Source organism: Filicampus tigris, chromosome 19 (assembly GCF_054856515.1).
Source record: "Filicampus tigris isolate MCC_2025a chromosome 19, RoL_Ftig_1.0, whole genome shotgun sequence".
In the NCBI taxonomy this organism is placed as follows: Eukaryota; Metazoa; Chordata; class Actinopteri; order Syngnathiformes; family Syngnathidae; genus Filicampus; species Filicampus tigris.
This window is the reverse complement of record NC_141235.1, coordinates 10,096,245-10,118,929: the sequence shown is the minus strand read 5'-3', so window position 1 is coordinate 10,118,929 and position 22,685 is coordinate 10,096,245. Positions and strand designations below refer to the sequence as shown.

At 40.3% G+C, this 22,685-nt stretch overlaps 2 protein-coding genes and 1 long non-coding RNA gene across 35 annotated transcripts in view; 1 reads left to right on the top strand and 2 right to left on the bottom strand.

Moving 5' to 3' along the window:
- ascc1 (activating signal cointegrator 1 complex subunit 1) overlaps positions 1-19,043 on the top strand; it is a 32,756-nt gene extending 13,713 nt beyond the window's left edge. For 7 of the 19 annotated variants that reach the window (XR_015082781.1, XR_015082780.1, XR_015082778.1 and 4 more), the window contains 6 exons: positions 3,564-3,656; positions 4,995-5,261; positions 5,417-5,505; positions 5,608-5,858; positions 5,968-6,091; positions 17,501-19,043. The gene's annotated coding sequence lies outside the window, so the exon portion shown is untranslated. Of the gene's footprint in view, positions 1-1,764; positions 1,924-2,798; positions 2,869-3,563; positions 3,657-4,994; positions 5,262-5,416; positions 5,506-5,607; positions 5,859-5,967; positions 6,092-6,176; positions 6,259-6,348; positions 8,700-17,500 lie in introns of those variants that run through there. The other 12 variants (XR_015082789.1, XR_015082786.1, XR_015082787.1 and 9 more) reach the window with 12 other exon arrangements.
- LOC147129422 (uncharacterized) lies at positions 4,963-18,423 on the bottom strand. Of its 15 annotated transcripts, none has more exons than XM_086017667.1 (13): positions 7,847-7,887; positions 7,514-7,600; positions 7,108-7,427; positions 6,999-7,018; positions 6,628-6,792; positions 6,357-6,505; positions 6,143-6,213; positions 5,913-6,047; positions 5,739-5,845; positions 5,605-5,676; positions 5,383-5,525; positions 5,232-5,295; positions 4,963-5,160 (listed from the first exon to the last, which is right to left on the bottom strand). In XM_086017667.1, exons 5-12 carry the CDS (start codon positions 6,631-6,633, stop codon positions 5,283-5,285), a joined length of 696 nt encoding a protein of 231 aa, XP_085873793.1. In that variant the 5' UTR covers positions 6,634-6,792; positions 6,999-7,018; positions 7,108-7,427; positions 7,514-7,600; positions 7,847-7,887; the 3' UTR covers positions 4,963-5,160; positions 5,232-5,282. The 15 variants fall into 15 exon arrangements, with proteins under 15 accessions (XP_085873793.1, XP_085873794.1, XP_085873784.1 ...); XM_086017668.1 differs by having other exon boundaries at positions 6,357-6,423; XM_086017658.1 differs by having other exon boundaries at positions 6,357-6,792; positions 7,108-7,285; positions 7,402-7,427; positions 7,847-7,880.
- A 1,075-nt stretch (positions 19,044-20,118) lies between the features above and the next one.
- On the bottom strand, positions 20,119-21,931 carry LOC147129420 (uncharacterized). Its single transcript, XR_015082792.1, has 2 exons — positions 21,403-21,931; positions 20,119-20,332 (listed from the first exon to the last, which is right to left on the bottom strand). It is a non-coding gene; the product is annotated as an uncharacterized LOC147129420 (long non-coding RNA).
- Positions 21,932-22,685: the final 754 nt, after the last annotated feature.

The following is a 22,685-nucleotide window of genomic DNA, read 5'->3' as shown; positions in this document are numbered from 1 at the left end:
TTGACATGAAGACGTTCTTCTTCTTGGCATTCTCTTTGTCCGCTGCTACAACGGCGTCGTCGATCGCCTGTTATCTAGTTGTTGTTTTTTTCGTTTTTCCACGCTGTTGCAAAATTAGAGAAAAATATTTGGTGTCAGTTTTGTTTCATTTTGCTTTTTGGAACGAATATTGACAAAACAAGTTTTTTAAAAAAAATGTTTACTACCCGTTTTGTTAAAAAAAACAACGAATGAACAAATGATCCACGGATTGTTGGAGACAGAGACACTACCTTCTAGCGGACTGAAGAGGGATGGCCTTTAAAACACATGTTAATGTTGACAACTGCTGTGTGTGGAACAGATGACACCGGGGTGGATTTTTACTCGCATACCATCTGATACCCACAGGAAAAAAAGTAAAAATAGAAATCTCAGTCCCAGACCACCGGATATATATAAGAAAATAATGATATTAAAAATACTGTCCCATCCCGCCCTGCTCTGTTCAGCATGACTCCCACTCCTGTACCGCCTATTTTAGAGGTCAGATATTAAATAATGAATAAATAAAGTTGCATTTTCCTCATTCATTGAATAGTTTGTGCCCCCGCCTCTTCCCAAAGGCTCTCCATTTTCTCAACATTTTTTTTCCTACTGCAGGGCTTTTGTACTTTTTCAGTTGGTCGCAGTAGGATCTGGTTGCACCCGTTTTGGTGTGGTGCAGCATGACCATATTTGCTGTTGTATAGTCATCTCAGTTGGCATACTGTAGTTTCGCATGTAAAGATTGACAGTGACTCAATATATATTTGCAAACTATTTTGCTGCAATAAGAACTTTGTTTTGCAACAAGCAGCGGCTGACGAAACAGGTCAATTCCTTCACATGACTTGAAAAGACAAAAGGGAAACAATAGCAAAACATAAAAAATAAATCATTATAATATACATCATTATCATTTTTAACACCTTAGAACAATTGAACATGAACACGTTGAACTTTTTTTTTTAAATATATTGTACTACTGTTATTTTTATTTATATCCAGGAGTTGACAGGAGTCTTCGGGCACCAAAATATTTGTTGTTTTTTATTTAAGCCTTTGGGGACTGTAGTATAACATATAATGTTTGACATCCCAACCACTAGAATGAAGGATCGAAGCATGATATAGGCCTATGTCATTGTTTTGATTTTTGTAGTTCTTAACATTTTAATGCATTGATGCACTTATTTCTTTAAGGGTGTGAAGTGCTCGACTGTATTTGAACGCACCTCGCGTCGTCAATGTTTAATGTGCCGTTACCGTTATGATCCGTTTGAACCAGCGATCGCTGCTAGTTAAGTTGGACGGGCGTTAACGTGGCAAAGTACACTCCCAGACTGGGATATTCCGAGAGGACCGATTTACCAAGAAGGGCGTCACACGGGCTTATTCCGCCTTGGGCGCACAGTCCGACAGACGGACACAATGGGAGCGCCTTTGCTGTTTGCGCGATTGAAATATCAGCCTCCAGTGTGGGAATATCTTGGAAACGGCATGACGATTGTGTCCAAAAGAAATACGGTTGTCCGCACAACCGTCATTTCACACGCAGAGTCATGATAAATGTACACACAACATTAAAAAACACACGGAAATCACTAATATATTTGTGGATCTGAAAAACATGTGGATATCGCGGATGCATTTGTGTGACTAATTTTGAGGCAAATCTCTCCCCATGTTCACCTGCTGCTGGTCGTCTACCTGGACATCTCACCATCAACATATTCTTCAAAGGTACTGCATGCTGCTTGTTCCTTCCATTTTCTTCTGTGGAGCAATATGCCTCTGGTGCCTCGAGAGGGTCAAAACATTCGGGACTCCGGCATAGTCTAATGCAGGGCCTCCAGCCCAACATCAACAACTTAGCCAAACCTTTGAGTATGCGGTGTACAGGTGCAGCTTCACTGAGAGGCGGCTGAAATATGTTGCTGACCAAAATGTTGTGTTGCTTTTTTTTTTTTTATGCTGGCGATTGCAGTGAATAAGTCATTAAATAGATAGCCATAACAGAAATGTAAATTCTATTGTAAATAAATGTAAGAACTCAAAATAAATAAAAATACCATAACAATTTTAAGAATGTCATGACATATCTAAATTTATCCTGAACAAAATAATATTAGAGTGGGTGCTGTCAAGCGATTAATTTATTTTAAGTAATGAATGCAAAATTGAACAGAAATCGTAATCACATTTTTTCAACTACCGGTATAATATTCGACGAAGCTTGTCACGGATATTTACTTTAGCAAAATCTTGGAATTGAAAAAAAATGTCAAGTATATTTTGATTCAGAGGCTGTTCAAATAGCTTTCTTTGATCCTTGAATATGATTCTTTGAGTCTGTGGGGATGGAGCCTTTTCTGTTGCTGGTCCTTCCTCTCGAATGACCTTCCAGTAAATGTCAGGCAATGGCATGACAACAAGTCTCTGTCCATTTTGAAACCCGTTTCAAGACACATTTCTAGTCTTTGACTTTCGAGCCGACTTGAGACACTTTTCTGCTATTTTCCAGTATCTGCTGTTTAGTGTAATTTGTGTTTTAATTTATCGCGTTCACTGGTTATATTATTGCTATTTTGTTATTGTAATGTAAGGTGCTTTGTTACAGCTGCAGCTGTTATGAAATGCGCTAAATAATTAAAGTTGTATTGTATAGAATTACAACTGTTGAACAATATGCCAAAGATATATTTTGGATTTCTCCAATAAGTAACTTTTTAAAGTAAAACTACGTAAAAGTCCATCTTTGTCTGTCTTTGCGCCAGTGACTCTCCTCTTAAATTTGGCAACAAGGTGAGCAGGGGTCAGCTCCCACAGGAATGAAATAAAACCGAGGTATGTTTTCAATTTAAATTAATCTCCAGAATGAACGCTTTGATTTTGACAGCCCTAATTAGAGTCCAAAATTTAATTAATGGAGAATTTAATCTGCTATTCCTGTAATTAATAATTTGGGATTATAATACAGAGGTTTATTTGGGCCAGGGAAAAAGAACAAGCAAAACTGTGTAGTCTTACATGTCAATTTAAAAAGTTTTATACTTTTGGCAAAAGTTGTGTATTTTGGAAAGTAATATACTTACCAGATAATGTAGTGTTGTAAAATGACAAGAGTAAAGTGGCTTTTTTTCTGAGGGCAGGTAAAGGAATGATATCAAGGGGATCCGATTGTTGCCTGTTGGAGTAGTTTTACTTTTTGTGTGTGTTTGAACAATATTAAACTACTCTTTCTTAGCACATGAGTGGAATATTTTCAGTTGGAGGACTTTGAGGCCCTGCTTGAGTTGATTGAAAGGAGCATGAGTTGCTCATTGGCTGTCAGGTGCGGAGAGAAAGCCTGCACCAGCTGATTGCTCACACAGATGCATGACGTGTGTGGGCACATGTGCAAATGGACGTGTTAAAAGTGGAACTATGCCACCTTATTTTACTAATAATACGACTTGAATCTTAAAATAGACAATTTAAAAAAAATGAACTTTTATGTGCAGTAGAGTGTAACTTACTGCTTTTATTTTCTGCCTGACCAGATGGATGGAGGAGACTTCGTGCTCAAAGGTGCAGCCGACGGACTTGTGGGACACGCGGAAGGAAAGGGAAGGCCAAGCTGCATTTGGACCCGAGTGAGTATTGAGCAGTGTCGTGTGCTTGAGGAGCTGATGTGTGATGTCACATCGCACCACAAGGTGGACGTGAGTGCACTCAACTTCAACTTCTGCTTCATGCACTGCATGACACTGTGATCGTCAGATACTTCTGGGCATGTTTTTGAATGACAATGATGTGGGCCAAGTTAGTTCAAAAATGTCATATTTAAAAAAAAGTCTATGTATTTTTGACTAACTTGGTTCACATCAGTGTCATTTAAAACATGTCCAGCAGTGTGTGATGACGGTGTTGTGCTGTACACTTAGTTTATGTCCCAGTGTGCTCACGCCCCCCTTTGGTGCCATCGCCTAAGTGTGTGCGCGTCATTTGAAGTAAGTGACATCACACGTGAGCTCGTCAAGCTGCTTCCATCGTCAATGTCTGTGTGTGCAACTTGAGTTGGCTCACACAAACATTGACTGGTGAAATGCTTTCAAATTGTCATGTTAGCCTCTCTGTCCAATAAATTGTAAAACTTGAATTGGAGTCTTTGTGTTTTATTGGTAAATCTGCCCTTATTTGAAGCCTTCATGCGTGTCGGTTGCTGCAGTGGAAAACTATTCCAAAGGCTGCTTGAAGTCTCGAGGTGAGAGTTGCATGTCAGTCACTACTACTGTGGACCCAAGTGTCACATTACTACTCCTGTTTGTCTCGTCATGACTCAAAACTCGAGCAATCTTTAAATTCATTGAGCTTTGGGTCATGTGAGATTGAGGGGAATAGTAAAAGACTTGGTGTCTCATGTAGTGACTGAAGTGCAACTTTGACCTGAAGACTCAAAAGTGCCTTCCAAAAACTATTTGCTGCTAGGACCGCCCCTAACCCCGCCCAAATTTCAAATCCACCAATCACGATGCGGCTCGAATTTGCATAGCCAATCAGAATGCAGCAATTTGCATAGCCACGCCCACTTTTGGCAATCCAGCCAATCAGATTGCTTCAGATTTGCATAACCACGCCCCACTTCTGAACCACCAATCACATCGCTTCTAATTTGCATAGTCCCGCCCAGCCTTCAACCAATCACAGCCTTTTGTCCGCATTGCTCCACCCACTTCCAGACCCATCAGCGAATCAGAAAGCCTTATTCCAGCTTTGCCACACCCCCTTTCCAAAAGAAAAAAAAAATTGGCCAAAAAAAAAAATTTTGGGAAAAAAAATAAAAAATAAAAAAATCGATTTTTTTTTTTTAGATTTTTGTGGTTTGGGTTTTTTTGTTTTACTTTGCTTTTAAGCAAGTGTTTTGTGATGTGTGTAAGAATGAAGTTGAGAGCTTTAGTGTTATTTGTAATCAAGCTTTATTTCTTTTGCAGAGTAGACAATCGCAAACAAACAAGTGACAAGTTCAATGACAGTCTGCTCGCCGCTAAGTGCTCAAGTGGTCGGCCAGCGAGAAGAAGGCGAAGCTGCAAGTCGGATGACAGTCTGCTCGTTGCGAAGTGATCGGCCAGCGAGAAGAACTTGGACAAGCGTGTGGACCTAAGACAAAAAAAAAAAAACATCTGTAAGTCAACGTCTTGTGCAGAAGATGTTTGGAGCTTGAAACCTACCAACAATCAAGACTCAAGTCTTCATCACAGGTGCGTTATGATGGATGATCTTCATCCTTGCTGCCTGGAAAGGGGAAAAAAAAAAAACCAAAAGTATTGGGTCAGAAAAAATGTCATAAGGATTGTGCAGTGACGAATTTAAAGAGCATACCGTCCAAGTGTAAATGTCTCCCATTTCTTCTCAGGCTGCCTCCAAGTTTGGCTTAAGCACCTCATGAATGAGCAAGCAACAACAAAGGCAAAAGTGTTGCTGCTTGTCACTGGCTGCGAGCAGGTACTCGATCGTGCGCCACACTGGACACAAGAACAAATCATTCAACTTTGTCGAGACAACTGGAACGTGCTAGCTGAAATGAAATGTTCTTTTTCTTACCAGCAGAGGACTCATCCTCAGGTAGACGCACGTTGAGCCATGTGACAGCTCGTAGCACTCCAGTGGCGCCATCTGCAGGACAAACATGCGAGTAGACAATTTCATTACTAACCTGAAATGCAGTTACGTTTTACTGTTACGCTTCTGCAGGAGCTCCTCATTGATGCAGTCATCTGGAACACCATGGCGACAAGTTTGATGACATGTAAAGACTGTCTCCTTGTCACTGCACGGTGGGGACCTATAGACAAAAGGTGAGTCAAAAGCTTATGTCATCAGCAACATACCATCAATTTATAGTGTCTCACCTCTAACATGGCAACTCGTTTTTAGTTTACTTAAAAATATTTTGATTGACTGTAGACTGGAACCTTCCACTGCAGCAGCTGGTTGAGCTCCTGAAACTCTGGAGTGTTGCAGAGACTTCTCCTGGATGGACAAAACTGCAAATACCACAAATGACGGACCAGTCAAGCTGCTATTTTTAGTACTTTTATTTGCATGTCTTGATATTGAAAATGTTGGCAGCTTTGAGGACCTTCCACATTTATGGAGAATTTCTCTTTGCCCAGCAGGTGGAAGAGTCCCTGACGGCACTCTGACTGGAAGCTGCAGTGCATGCGAAGTCCAAGAAAAAAAAAAAAAAAAAAAGAGGCAAGTGCCCTTTCAACATGCAGTGTTTTTTGGAGCCTGTTGAACCGGTCAGCAAGTATTTTGATTCATAAAGTTTGAATTTTGCAACAGGTCCCAACCTTGACGAAGAGGAACTCAACTTCACAAGTTGATCCATGCTGCACTGATCAGGTTCTTCAGCATCACCTGGTGGACAGGAGCAGGAAAAAAAGGAAAAGTAACTGCTGCAACACACCCGGTTCAAATGATCAGCAAGCTCTTTAGGAGCCTGATAATTTAATTCAGGTGTGTCGCAGCAGGGAGACAAAACATTCAGGAAACAGGATTGGAGACGCCTGATAAGTGTCTGACTGCAACATTGGCAAAACTGCAGAGGGAGAAAATGCTCACCACCATCTTGTTCCACAGTTCTCATTGAAGCTCTGGCACGACTGGAGAAGAGGGCGAGTAAAAACAAAAGTTTGGAACGGACGCTGCTGGAAAGTCACATCGGGTCTCCTGAGCCTCCTTCAGTTTCATCCAGAATCCTGGCTGGTGCTTCTTCCTGGAGCGATACTGCAGCAAACAAAGTTGCCATTGAGTACAGTTCCCACCTGATTCAGGTGTCAAATCCAGGCCCAGAAAGTAAAACCCCTGTCATAGTTTTGCTGTAGCCGCAGGTGCTTCCACTCTCCCGTCAGGTAAACGAGCTCCCCAGAAGCTGCCTGAGTGGAAGCACCTGTGGCGCAAGTCAAACTGTGGCTGTGTTCTTAATTACTGACCTGGATTTGACACACCTTTGCTGATTGGTAAGATCGCAGGAGGTCCCCTGGTCAGAACTTGCTGAAATAATTAGTCACGCATTTGTACATGTATGAAAGTGTGTTTTACCAGTGAGGAGAGCAGAGCTGGATGCCTCTTCAACAGCGTGGTGGCCTGAAAGACAAGGGAACGCAAGCATTCAACTTCAAAATACTCAACCTGATGTTTGGTGGAGAAGCAAAAGTCTCATGACGCCACATCCCCAAAAAGACAGGAAGTCAGCCATTTTAAGGGTCATTTGGGCCTTCTGTTTAAGATTTGAGCCGATAGACAGAAATAAGAGTCAACACAGATTCTTGATTTAGTCTCTTTAATAATGATATCTTGTAGATAAAACAGCAATTGTGCAATTTTGCAGTCAACCTGGTCGTTCTGTTTAAGATGCAAGCCTGTGGACAAAAATCAGACAGTTAACACACATGCATGAAAATATACTAGATCTATTCAGTTTAATTGTAAAGTTTTGTGTACTTACCTTTGGCAAAAGGGCACTTTGGTCCAGATGCTGGAAAAGGTTTGAGCTAACGTTTTGTTCGTCATCTCACACAAAGTAGCTGCATTACTGTTGAATAAACATCAACTTAACCATGAATAAATATTTAAATTGCGTCCATCCATTTATCAGTGTGTACGTTCCAAAAACGTTTTCTGGTGCAATTTAAAGTCGTAGGAAGCGTTAATTACCAACGCTAGAGCAAACGCTTTAGCTTGCCAGGTTAGCAAGGCGTGAGCACGCCAAAAGTGCTACTTTAGTTCAAAGTGAGCAAAAGAGTGAGTTTTAAGAGGCCATTAAAGATTGAGTACTCACCTTGCTGTCAGCGTGCTGAGAAAGAGTGAGTGACTTCTTCCCCCGACTTAAATAGGTTTCCGGCGATGACGTCACTTCCAGAGGGAAAAAAAATAAAAACTTCTATTTAACACAGAAAGCTAAGAGGTAGATACTGGTAAAGAAGCTGTGTTATGCTGAAATTGCGGTAGTGAAATAATAGATGCATTGTCATAAATACTTACCGGGATTCGAACCCGGGTTGTCTGTGGAGAAACGGTGAATTTTACCACACGACTACCTCTTTGTGGGAGTCATTGTACGTGACCCTCTTGATACTATATATGAGTAGGGTGACAGAACGCAAATATATTACTGCATATATCTATAACTATTCTGACTACACTAGTAGATTTGACATGGTTGAATGGTTAGTGTCATAGTTTGGTCTATGGGAGACCCGGGTTCGACTCTTGCTTTCTTCTCCAATTAATTTGTAAATGGAGCAAAGAGTGAGGATCGATCCCGGGCCTCTGGAACACCAAGTTACATCTTATACCACTCGGCCATCTTGACGGAGGAAGTTCAGGATCAATCTATCCGGACATTACCCGAGCCACTTATCCTCACATGAATAAAGGAAATGTAATTGGAAGGGGGTTGGCATCCCTCGTGCAGTGGTCACACCGCTAACATTCCACGTGGACTGTGTGATGACACTCAAACAAATACCCCCCACCCCGCAAGTGTTTACTACCACTAACTTCATGATGTCATCCATCGGGAGAGAGTCAACTTGGTTTGAAATTGAAGACGAACATGACAAAGTGATAGTGTAGTTTGTTACTTTGCTTTATTGGTGATCGTAAATAAAGTGCTTGAATTAAACACACAAGTGTCTTCTTGTCTGCTTCAGTCACAAACAGTGCGTGTTTTAGTTTCAAGATGCTTGCTTTGTCGAGAAAGGCAACTCTGTTGGGAGATTGAGAAGCGTCTCGTCTCGTTGGTTAGGGGGGGAGTGGGTGGGTCCGACAGGTCTGTAGCCTTAATCTGCAACACACAACGAAACATGGTGAAATCAAATTTAGTAATAATAACCATTAATACCATTTGAGAGAAAAATTGGGAAGACTTTCCGAGGGCCCACCAAAGCATTGCGTGTCATCCGGAATATACACCACGGCTCATCCAACCCACCCTAGACCCCCAAACACCACCACCTCCAAACCAAATTTACCAGTGTGTACGTGAAAAAGATTAACGAGAAGAAACTATACGACCGATCGCCACATAAATCTGTTAAACTATCAAAACAAATCGCCTCACTATTGTCTGGACATGAAGCGTTTTCCTCTTTGAGTGCGCACCTCTGGGGATGAAATAGCAAACAAAACATAAAAAGAACAAATAAAAAGCAAAGGCGTGTCCCAGTAAGTTGTTTATTTTTGGTGCAATGATGAAACAGAATTGGAATCTTGTAAATCATTTGCAATGTTTAATAAGATTTAATGAATAATTTAAAAAATGAATAATCAGGTATACATAGGAGAAACTAGAATTTAAACTTTTTGCTGTGTTAGCATTAGTGATAACATATGTGTAAGATGATTTGACTATATGCAAATGTTTGACAATGTAAGAGGGTTGACTATATGAAGGTGAGGTTGGAACAACATAAAACAACAGGCTCCCGAAATAAGTCTTTATTATTCTAAATATGAACATTCAACAAAATGCAACCCATCTACTTGACAGGTAACAGAGGTCAAAAGATATATCCGGGGCCAACTAAATTAAAGTGCACTGTCAAGCAAAAATATCAAAATTAATTACATCCGATAACATCTGTCACCTGCACACAGCAACGTGTCGACTGTTCCCTCATAATTTGGCTCAGTTTTGCAAAGTACCACCATTTTTGTCCAGGCCTGTTTCATGAGTTTTTGATGATCATTTTTAAAGTAAAGCCGTTCAACCATAATTCAAAAGCTATTTCTGATTTTCATTAGTTAGATTTCATTAAACTTTTATTTGTTTTTGTTGTTATTATTATTATTATTTCTTTAACAGAGGATACCGACATTTTTTCATATTTATATTATTGTATAAAAACGAGTCGTTTTTCCATTTTTCATACCTGCTTCCAAACATCCAATGACCAAAAGAGATATTGACCCGAAATCAAGCAAAGAGAAGTGAATTGTGACGTGCTGTGCTCAAACCTTAAACGCTGTTGCGTCCCTCAAATGTGCAAATCCTACAACAAACAAAATGTCATCGTCAAAAAAAGCTACAAACATTTGCTTAGCTGAGAAGAGGTCTCCAACCATGCCACACCAGTTCACTTGCACGTGATGATTCATCAATGCACACCTGTTGCCAAATTACCAGCAGGTCTGACGTTGGATAATATGTTTGGAAGCAGATATGAAAAATGGAAAAACGACTCGTTATTTGATTTTCATTTTAAAATACAAACACCAACATTGAAATACATCTTAATTTTCTATGTTGTTGTCTGGAACGAGTAAGAAAAAGTGTAAAAGCGATCTCTTGTCCAGTCAGTAGCGATATGCACCAAGGAGGCGTCAAAACCCGCCAAAGACAAGAAGACGAAGAAGGCAGAGAAAGAAGAAGAAAAAGAATTGTACACATCCGGTTCGATGACCAGGTTTCCCGGTGACTGGCAGCCGTGTTTTCAGTGAGTAATTTAAACATTTTTTGAACTGTCTCTTTGCCATTTATATACAAATGTATGTATGTACACTATTTAGGAGCATAATTGTGACACTGAGCACTTCTAGTTCGTTTATTGTTCCTCGCTACGTCGCTGGAAGCTTGCTAGCTATCGTAAAACAATATCAACAAAGAGGCTCGTTTGCTAGCACGCCCACAAGTCGAACTCAGCTGTCAATCAAAATTAATCAAGGAAAGCGGTTGAGTTGAATGTTGTTTTGTATGTTTTCCACCCCAAAGCTAATGTCCACAATGGAAGATGCTTCACATATGGGGAGAGATTTGTCTAAAACACAAACGCAGCCGTGATTTTCATGTTTTTTTTAATCAGATCCACAAATATTTGTGATTTTTACAAATGTATTTCACTTAAATAACAAAACATTCGGGTTTTTTGTGTAATTGTGTTGAAACTTAATACATATATTGCTAAAAAATATATATATTTATGTTTTTGAATAAGATTTAGCTGCACCAAAATGTGCTTTTCAGATCAATAAATAGATTCGTGATTTTCACTTTTTTAATTAAAAAAAAAAAATTATCATGACTTATCGTGTAAATATTCAATTCTGCGTATGAAATGTCGAATTTGTACATCTGTGGATCAGCAGGCACGCCGTTTTTACAATTTTTTAAATTAATTTTTTTTACTACCCGTTTTGTTTAAAAAAAAAAAAAGCCAACTAATGAACAAATGATACACGGATTGTTGGAGACAGAGATACTGCCCTCAGGCGGACTGAAGAGGGATGGCCTTTAAAACACATGTCAATGTTGACAACTGCTGTGTGTGAGATAGATGACACCAGAGTGGATTTTTACTCGGGTATCATCCGACTCGCACAGGAAAAATAAATAAATTAAAAAGACTGGAAAAATCCTGTCCCATTCCGGTGAAAGCGAGTTCTATCCCGCTCCGCTCCGTTTAGCATGACTCCCACTCCCGTCCCGCTCCCTATTTTAGAGGTCAGATACATTAAATGATGACTTAATAAAGTTGCATTTAGTGAATAGTTTGTCGCCCCCCCCCCCCCCCCCGTCTCCTCGAAGGCTCTCTATTTTCTCAACATTTTTTTCCTACTGCAGGGCTTTTGCACTTTTTCAGTTAGTCGCAGTAGGATCTGGTTGCACCCTCTTTTAGTGTGGTACAGCAGCATGAACATATTTGCAGATGTATATTCATCTCAGTTGGCATACTGTAGTTTCGGATGTAAAGATTAACAGTGACTCACGATATTTTAGCAAAATATTTTGCTGTAATAAGAACTTGGTGTGCAACAAGCATCAGCTGACGAAACAGGTCAATTACTTTAGAGACAAAAAGGAAACACTAGAAAAAATATTTTGATAACATAAAAAATACTTGTTTATCACTTTTAACACCTTAGAACAATTGAATATGAAAACATTTAACTAAAAGTAAAAACTTTTTAAAACATACTCCTGTTATTTTTATTTATATCAAGGACTTGACCAAAGTCTTAGGGCACCAAAAGATTTTTTTTTTTTTTATTATTTAAGCCTTTGGGGACTGGGTAGTATAACGTACCAAAGATAGACTAATGTGAGACATCCCAACCACTAGAATAAAGGATCGAAGCATGCTATAGGCCTATGTCATTGTTTTGATTTTTGTAGTTCTTAACATTTTAATGCACTGATGCACTTATTTCTGTTAGGGTGTGAAGTGCTCGACTGTATTTGAACGCGCCTCGTCGAGCGCTGTCAATGTTTAATGTGACGTTCCGTGACGTTTGCTCACACAACTTAAAAAAAAAAATTAAAAAAAACGTGAAAATCACCAATATATTTGTGGATCTGAAAAACATTTGAACATTGCGGATGCATTTGTGTGACGACTAATTTTGAGGCAAATCTCTCCCCATGTTCACCTGCTGCTGGTCATCTACCTGCTGCTGGCTCCTTCCATTTTCTTCTATGTGGCATTATGCCTCCGGTGGCTCGAGAGGGTCAAAACTTTAGGGACACTGGCACAGTCTAATGACACCAAATGTTGTTATTTTATGCATATATTTTTAGTTCAAATCGCGTCTGTTAGACCTATTTGAAAAAATATTGAAGTACATAAAAATATACAGTATATTTTTACTATGTAATTTTTTACACTGGTTTTACAATACTTAAATGTTTAAAATTAATGAATGTGATTTCTCTGTATTAAAGAAATCATTATATTTTCTTCAATTCGAAAGAGTTCTCAGGTGCCTAAAGGATGGTTTTTACTTACCTTGACAACCTGGGACTTTGTGCCTACAGCTAGGGCTGCTCAGTGTTGCTAACTTAGTATCTTTTTTGCAAAAATGTCGTGACTTTTCGAACCCCCTTTGTTTAAAAAAAAAAAAAAAAAAGCAATTAGCAAGCTATTATGGTTAAATAAAAGTAGTGAAAAATCTAAAACTCTGAATAAAAATACTTTGACAAAAATGAAAATAGTCCCGCCCATCTGGGTTGAGACTGCAAATGAAGCCACCACTCTGGTGAGCACCCATAAAGATTGATTGTAGAGGCAACTTTTAAAGGCAGAGCGTATGTTTGTATGTTGTCAATAAATGTCGTGTGCTGGGGCATGACGTTGCCAGACAGAAAGAGCCTCCAGCCCAACATCAACAACTGAGCCAAACCTTTGAGTATGCGGTGTACAGGTGCAGCTTTACTGAGAGGCGTCTTGAATATGTTGCTTACCAAAATGTTGTGTTGCTTTTTTAATAAGTCATTAAATAGATAGCATTACATAAATGTAAATTCTGTCGTAAGTAAATGTAAAAACTTAAAATAAATAAAAACACCTTTCAATTAAGAATGTCATGACGGACCAAAATTGATCCTGAAAAAAAAAATGACTTAGTGCTGTCAAGCGATTCATTTATTTTAAGTAATGAATGCAAAAATTAACATAAATCGTCATCAAATTTTTTCAAATAAAATTTTATACAAAGCTTGTAACAGATTTTTCCTTTAGCAAAATCTTGGAATTAAAAAAAAAATGTCAAGTATATTTTGATTCAGAGGCTGTTCAAATCGCTTTCTTTGATGCTTGAATATGATTCTTTGAGTCTGTGGGGATGGAGCCTTTTCTGTTGCTTGAATGACCTTCCATTAAATGTCAGGCAATGGCATGACATCAGTCATGGCATGGCATGGCATGACAAAAAGTCTCTGTCCATTTGTAAAACCCGTTTGAAGAGACATTTCTTGTCTTTGACTTTTGATACGACGTGAGACTGACGCTTTTCCGCTGTTTTCCAGTATCTGCTGTATAGTGTAATTTGTGTTTTAATTTATTGCGTTCACTTGTTATATTATTGCTATTTTGTTTTTGGAATGTAAGGTGCTTTGTTACAGCTGCAGCTGTTATGAAATGCGCTAAATAATTAAAGTTGTATTGTATAGAATTACAACTGTTGAACGATATGCCAAAGACATATTTTGGAATTCTCCAATGAGTAACTTTTTAAAGTAAATGTCCATCTTTGTCTGTCTTTGCGCCAGTGACTCTCCTCTTAAATTTGGCTACAAGGTGAGCAGGGGTCAGCTCCCACAGGAATGAAATAAAACCGAGGTATGTTTTTTTCATGCTTTATGAAATTTAAATGAATCTCCAGAATGAACGCTTTCATTTTGACAGCCCTAATTAGAGTCCAAATTGCTTTAATGGACAATGTAATCTGCTATTCCTCGAATTAATAATTTGACATTCTAATACAAGGGATTATTGGGCCAGGGACAAAAGAACAAACAAAACTGTGTAATCTTACATCGTTAACTTAAAAAGGTTTATACTTTTGATAAAAGTTGTGTATTTTGGAAAGTAATATACTTACCAGATAATGTAGTGTTGTAAAATGACTAGAGTAAAGTGGCTTTTTTTCTGAGGGCAGGTAAAGGAATGATATCAAGGGGAGCAGATTGCTGCCTGTTGGAGTAGTTTTACTTTTTGTGTGTGTTTGAACAATATTAAACTACTCTTTCTTAGCACATGAGTGGAATATTTTCAGTTGGAGGACTTTGAAGCCCTGCTTGAGTTGATTGAAAGGAGCATGAGTTGCTCATTGGCTGTCAGGTGCGGAGAGAAAGCCTGCACCAGCTGATTGCTCACACAGATGCATGACGTGTGTGGGCACATGTGCAAACGGACGTGTTAAAAGTGGAACTATACCACCTTATTTTACTAATAATACGACTTGGACTTTAAAATAGACAAGTAAAAAACTGAACTTTTATGTCCAGAAGAGTGTTACTTACTGCTTTTATTTTCTGCCTGACCAGATGGATGGAGGAGACTTCGTGCTCAAAGGTGCAGCCGACGGACTTGTGGGACACGCGGAAGGAAAGGGAAGGCCAAGCTGCATTTGGACCCGAGTGAGTATTGAGCAGTGTCGTGTGCTTGAGGAGCTGATGTGTGATGTCACATCGCACCACAAGGTGGACGTGAGTGCACTCAACTTCAACTTCAACTTCTGCTTCATGCACTGCATGACACTGTGATCGTCAGACACTTCTGGGCATGTTTTTGAATGACAATGATGTGGGCCAAGTTAGTTAAAAAATGTCATATTTAAAAAAAAGTCTATGTATTTTTGACTAACTTGGTTCACATCAGTGTCATTTAAAACATGTTCAGCAGTGTGTGATGACGGTGTTGTGCTGCACACTTAGTTTATGTCCCAGTGTGCTCACGCCCCCCTTTGGTGCCATCGCCTAAGTGTGTGCGCGTCATTTGAAGTAAGTGACATCACACGTGAGCTCGTCAAGCTGCTTCCATCGTCAATGTCTGTGTGTGCAACTTGAGTTGGCTCACACAAACATTGACTGGTGAAATGCTTTCAAATTGTCATGTTAGCCTCTCTGTCCAATAAATTGTAAAACTTGAATTGGAGTCTTTGTGTTTTATTGGTAAATCTGCCCTTATTTGAAGCCTTCATGCGTGTCGGTTGCTGCAGTGGAAAACTATTCCAAAGGCTGCTTGAAGTCTCGAGGTGAGAGTTGCATGTCAGTCACTACTACTGTGGACCCAAGTGTCACATTACTACTCCTGTTTGTCTCGTCATGACTCAAAACTCGAGCAATCTTTAAATTCATTGAGCTTTGGGTCATGTGAGAGTGAGGGGAATAGTAAAAGACTTGGTGTCTCATGTAGTGACTGAAGTGCAACTTTGACCTGAAGACTCAAAAGTGCCTTCCAAAAACTATTTGCTGCTAGGACCGCCCCTAACCCCGCCCAAATTTCAAATCCACCAATCACGGTGCGGCTCGAATTTGCATAGCCAATCAGAATGCAGTAATTTGCATAGCCACGCCCACTTCTGACAATCCGACCAATCACAGCGCTCTAGATTTGCATAACCACGCCCCACTTCTGAACCACCAATCACAGCGCTTCTAATTTGCATAGTCCCGCCCAGCCTTCAACCAATCACAGCCTTTTGTCCGCATTGCTCCACCCACTTCCAGACCCATCAGCGAATCAGAAAGCCTTATTCCAGCTTTGCCACACCCCCTTTCCAAAAAAAAAAAATTGGCCAAAAAAAAAAATTTGGGGAAAAAAAAAAAAAATAAAATAAAAAAAAAAAAATCGATTTTTTTTTTTTTTTAGATTTTTGTGGTTTGGGTTTTTTTTGTTTTACTTTGCTTTTAAGCAAGTGTTTTGTGATGTGTGTAAGAATGAAGTTGAGAGCTTTAGTGTTATTTGTAATCAAGCTTTATTTCTTTTGCAGAGTAGACAATCGCAAACAAACAAGTGACAAGTTCAATGACAGTCTGCTCGCCGCTAAGTGCTCAAGTGGTCGGCCAGCGAGAAGAAGGCGAAGCTGCAAGTCGGATGACAGTCTGCTCGTTGCGAAGTGATCGGCCAGCGAGAAGAACTTGGACAAGCGTGTGGACCTAAGACAAAAAAAACATCTGTAAGTCAAAAGTTAAGTCAACGTCTTGTGCAGAAGATGTTTGGAGCTTGAAACCTACCAACAATCAAGACTCAAGTCTTCATCACAGGTGCGTTATGATGGAAGATGATCTTCATCCTTGCTGCCTGGAAAGGGGAAGAAAAACCAAAAGTATTGGGACAAAAAAAAAAATGTCATGAGGATTGTGCAGTGAAGAATTTAAAGAGCATACCATCCAAGTGTAAATGTCTCCCATTTCTTCTCAGGCTGCCTCCAAGTTTGGCTTCAGCACCTCATGAATGAGCAAGCAACAACAAAGGCAAAAGTGTTGCCGCTTGTCACTGGCTGCGAGCAGGTACTCGATCGTGCGCCACACTGGACACAAGAACAAAGCATTCAACTTTGTCGAGACAACTGGAACGTGCTAGCTGAAATGAAATGTTCCTTTTCTTACCAGCAGAGGACTCATCCTCAGGTAGACGCACGTTGAGTCATGTGACAGCTCGTAGCACTCCAGTGGCGCCATCTGCAGGACAAACATGTGAGTAGACAATTTCATTACTAACCTGAAATGCAGTTACTATTTTACTGTTACGCTTCTGCAGGAGCTCCTCATTGACGCAGGCATCTGGAACACCTTGGCGACAAGTTTGATGACATGTAAAGACTGTCTCCTCGTCGCTGCACGGTGGAGTCGTCAGTTGGCCAGCGTGGGGGGCCTAAAGACAAAGGTGAGTCAAAAGTTAACTTAAAAGCTTATGGCATAAGCAACATACCATGAATGTAGTGTCTCACCTTTAATGACAACTCGTTTTTAGTTTACTTAAAAATATTTTGATTCACTGTAGACTGGAACCTTCCACTGCAGCAGCTGGTCGAGCTCCTGAAACTCTGGAGTGTTGCAGAGACTTCTCCTGGATGGAAAAAACTGCAAATACCACAAATGACGGACCAGTCAAGCTGCTATTTTTAGTACTTTTATTTGCATGTCTTAATATTGAAAATGTTGGCAGCTTTGAGGACCTTCCACATTTATGGAGAATTTCTCTTTGCCCAGCAGGTGGGAGAGTCCCTGACGGCACTCTGACTGGAAGCTGCAGTGCATGCCAAGTCCAAGAAAAAAAAAGAGGCAAGTGCCCTTTCAACATGCAGTGTTTTTTGGAGCCTGTTGAACCGGTCAGCAAGTTGACCAACTGGAAAAACAAAAAACAGTCAAGTACTTTGATTTGTCACGTTTGAATTTTGCAACAGGTCCCAACCTTAAAGGGAACTCAACTTTACAAGTTGATCCATGCTGCACTGATCAGGTTCTTCAGCACCACCTGGTGGACAAGAGCAGGACAAAAAGGAAAAGTAACTTGTTGACCAGGGTCGCCGGCCTGCCCGTTTTCCATTGCGCCTATCTGCAACACACCCGATTCAAATCAGCAAGCTCTTTAGGAGCCTGATCATTTCAATCAGGTGTGTCGCAGCAGGGAGACAAAGCATTCAGGAAACAGGATTGGAGACTCCTGACTGCAATTGGCAAAAAATGCTCACTTTATACACCACCATCTTGTTCCACAGCTCTCAATGAAGCTCTGGCATGACTGCAGAAGAAGGGGAGGAAAAACAAAAGTTTGGACTGGGAAGTCACATCGGGTCTCCTGAGCCTTCTTCGGTTTCATCCAGAATCTTGGCTGGTGCTTCTTCCTGGAGTGATATGGCAGCAAAAACATTAAAATTGACAGTGATCCAAGTGTTGCCATTGAGTGCATGTTCCCACCTGAGGTGTCAAATCCCGGTCCAGAAAGTAAAACCCCTGCCGCCATAGTTTGGCTGTAGCCGCAGGTGCTTCCACTCACCCGTCAGGTAAACGAGCTCCCCAGCAGCTGCTTGAGTGGAAGCACCTGTGGCGCAAGTCAAACTGTGCCTGGGTTTTTATTTACTGGACCTGGATTTGACACACCTTTGCTGATTGGGAAGATGGTCAGCACATGCTGAAATTATTAGTCAAACATTTGTACATGTATGAAAGAGTGTGTGTTTTACCAGTGAGGAGAGGAGAGCAGAGCTGGACGCCTCTTCAACAGCATGGTGGCCTGAAAGACAAACGTAAGGAACGTAAGCGTTCCACTTGAAAATACTCAGCCTGACAAGCTAGTGGCTTAGCAATCTGACATTTGGTAGACATGCAAAAGTCTCATGACGCCATGTCCCAAAAAGACAGGAAGTCAGACATTTTAATGGTCATTTCGGCCATTCTGTTTTAGAGCTGAGCCTGTCGACAGAAATAAGAACACATACACGCAGGTACTTGATTTAGTCTGTTTAATAGTGATATCTTTTGTATGAAAAACACAGAAATAGTGCCACTTTGCAGTCAAGCTGGTCGTTTTGTTTAAGATGCAAGCCTGTGGACAGAAATTAGACAGTTAACACTCATGCATGAAAATATACTTGATTAATTCAGTTTAATTGTCAAGTTTTGTCTACTTACCTTTGGCAAAAAAAGCACTTTGGTCCAGATGCTGGAAAAGATATGAGCAAACGCTTTGTTAGTCATCTCACACAAAGAAGTAGCTGCATTACTGTTGAATAAACATCAACCTAACCATGAATTAATATTTAAATTGCGTTCATCCATTTGTCACCATGTACGTCCCATAAACGCATTTTTGGTGGAATTTAAAGTCGTAGGAAGTGTCACTTACCAACGCTAGAGCAAACGCTTTAGCTTAGCATGTTAGGAAGGCGTGAGCACGGCAAAAGTGCTACTTTAGTTCAAAGACAGCAAAAGCAGTAAGTTTTAAGAGGCTATTAAAGATTGAGCACTTACTTTGTCAGTTTCCGTTTACCTTTTTGAGGAGATGTGTGCGGAGCAGCAGGTGGACGACTGGAGGCAGTGAGCGTGCTGAGAAAGAATGTCGCATTTTCCCCGACTTAAATAGGTTTCCGGTGATGACGTCACTTCCAGAGGAAAAAAAATAAAAAACCTTTAACCCAAAGCTAAGCGGTAGATTTTAGTCAAGAAATTGTCTTACAATGAAAATGCAGCAGCGAAATAAAGGACGCACGCACTGTCATAAATCCTTACCGAGTTTCGAACCCGGGTTATCTGGTAACGAAGTGGAGGACTATACCCCTCAACCAACACTTCGTGTCAGTCACTCACCCTCATAATAGTATATATCATATTATGACGCGGCTATTCTGACGTAGAATAGGTTAATGCCTACATATATATATGACCCAACAAACCCTGACCAGAAGATCTGACATGGTCGAATGGTTAGTGTCACAGCTTGGTCTTTGGGAGACCCTGGTTCGATTCTTGCTTTGTTCTCAATTTAATTTGTAAACGGAGCAAAGAGTGAGGATCGAACCCGGGTCTCCGGAATACCACGGCACTTCTTATACCACTCGGCCATCTTGATGGAGAAAATTCGAATTTTTTTTTTGTATTTATTGGATCATGGTCAACAGTTCGGATAAGTAATTGGGGAGAGGGTTGGCATCCCTCGTGAAGTGGTCACACCGCTAACATTCCACGTGGACTGTGTGATGATACGAACAAATAAAACCCCCACACCACTGGTGTTTACTACCACTAACTTCATGGTGTCATCCATCAGGAGAGAGTTTGCAAAGTCAACTTGGTTTGAAATTGAAGACGAACATGACAAATAGGCAGTATAGTTTGTTACGTTGCTTTATTGGTGATCGTAAACAAAGTGCTTGCATAAAACACACAAGTTGTCTTCTTGTCTGCTTCAGTCACAAACAGTTCATGTTTTAATTTCAAGATGCTTTGTCAATAAAGACAACTCTGCTGACTGGAGCTTGAGAAGCGTCTCGTCTCGTTGGTTAGGGGGGGAGTGGGTGGGTCCGACAGGTCTGTAGCCTTAACCTGCAACACACAACGAAACATGGTGAAATCAAATTTAATGATAATAACCATTCAGACTATTGGGGAGAAAAATTGGGAAGACTTTCCGATGGCCCCCCAAAGTACTACGTGTCATCGGGAATATACACCACCACCTCCAAACCAAATTTAACAGTGTGTGCGTGAAAAAAGTTTAACGAGAAGAAACTACGAGAAGAAACTACGATCAATCGCCACCAAAATTCACATGCACATCTCAACCTGTGCCCACATACATCTCTTAAAATATCAAAAACAAATCGCCTCACTATTGTATGGACATTAAGCGTTTTCCCCTTAGATTGCACACATATTGAGAAGAAAATTGTAATGTCCATAAAATCTCAAATATTGGTGCGATCCTTTTGATATTGACAAAACAAGCTTTAAACTCCTACCAAGCCGAATCTGTTTCTGTTAGCGACGGAAAGGTTTCGTTTGCCTTATGAAAATCATTACAAACCAGGGTTTTGACGCCCACCCAAAAGAAAAAGCGATCGACGAAAAAAAAAACTGTCCACCTCTTGTTCACCGCTAGCCGTTGCCGTGGTTACAAGGCACGCACATCGCAGTCGTTTAGCATTCTGAAGATAGCTTCACATTTAAACGCAGATGTGTCGTCCTTTCCCGTGTCCTCGTCAATAGTTATCACAGAAGAAGATAATAATCATATAACGCCCTCGACTGCTCCCTGCGTGCTGTTTAAGGATTTATTTTGCGGAAGATCGGTGCTAATTTTGGTTAGCATGTCTGCCTTTTACTGTACGATAGCATTTAGCTAGCGGACGTTCGTTATTTAATCACTTGTTTTACACGTCAGTGTTACACGGAACAATATCTTAGAGTGACAATTAAAAAACTCATAGTAAGAACATTTGCCTCTTACTTATAGAAGTGGTTGAAAAGTGCCCCGCCCTGAGATAATATTGAATGTAGTTGATCGATGAGAACACGTTAAATTAATTTGCCTGAATTCAGATGACTACTACGGTTTGACTATTGTACACAGACGTGTGTCTTGTCATACATATTTGACATGATCGATATCATACCTCGGGTCAGGAATCCATGGATTACATCTGCAGCCTTCCTGTTGACCTTTCTAATAATCCAAATCTCCAATCACACGCAATTTCCCGCACACTCGCCTGCCTGTCTAAAGTCTGTACTTCTCCATCCCTACAAATAGTTAAAATTCACTTAAAACTTGTAGTTGCGTAAACTATCAAAACATTTACACTCACGAGCTGCATTCGCAAGGGCGAAACACGCCCCGCCGCATGGGATTGTGAGATGCACTACTATTTTTAGCACCCTAGTCACGATTGTAAACAAACAATACAGAATCCAATTTTAGGGTTGTATTTTTATGCAAAATCTGTCTCATTTTATTTTGAAAACCAGCTAAAATTGTTTGTTGTTTTCAGATTTGAGTTTCAAAATCGTAAATATAAAACACGGAAGGTCCATAAATTATAGTATTAGTTGAATTACAATGCTTTAATGCAATCTTGATATATTATTTTCTTTGCGTAGTGTTTTATTTGACTGCATTACTTCAAGTACATGTTGATGTGTTTATGTCCAATCAGCAGCCATGTCAATTTCACTTGTAGCGCTGGCCGAGCGATGTCATATGAGAAGAGGGACTGTTTAAAAGTTCAACCGCGATGGTCCTTTGTGATGTCAGCATTGTCTGTCCGCTTATTGGTTGGTCTGAACAAACCACTTCAATTCAGCAATATTCTTGGGATACCTAGTGTGAATCACAGTCATGCCATGCCACAGCATCTGGGTTCAAAGGGCCGCTCCAGAAAATATTATTTTTAAAAAAACGACCATGTTTGGTAAGGCGCTTTTTAGGGAAAAAACCAACCATGTTTGGTAAGGTGTTTTTTAGGGGAAAAAACGACCATGAAATGCGTTTTTTGGTGTGTTTTTTTTTCACTAGTGTCTTTCATTTAAACAGGGCACTAGTGTCTTATTTGAATGACACTAGAAAGACGCTAGTAGGGGAGCGGTGGGCCCGGTTGAAGCCACGCCCCACCTAGTCCCGCCCATAGCATTCTAACTAACCCCTAAAAAAGAACGACTGCAACACCTAAACAATGTGTAGAGCAAGAACACAGTTGGATGACTGCAAAAGCCTTCTGCCTGAAAGAGTATTGCATGGACGGAGATTCATAACAGGGGCCAAGGATTTGCCGCATTGTATCGTTAACTACTCGACCACAGTGGCTGCGGCGGTGCCAGCATTAATAACAAACCAAACCCATTTGAAAACTTAGCAAAAGAAAAACGAGCACAATCTGCTAAATCAAGCAAATGGAAGTGA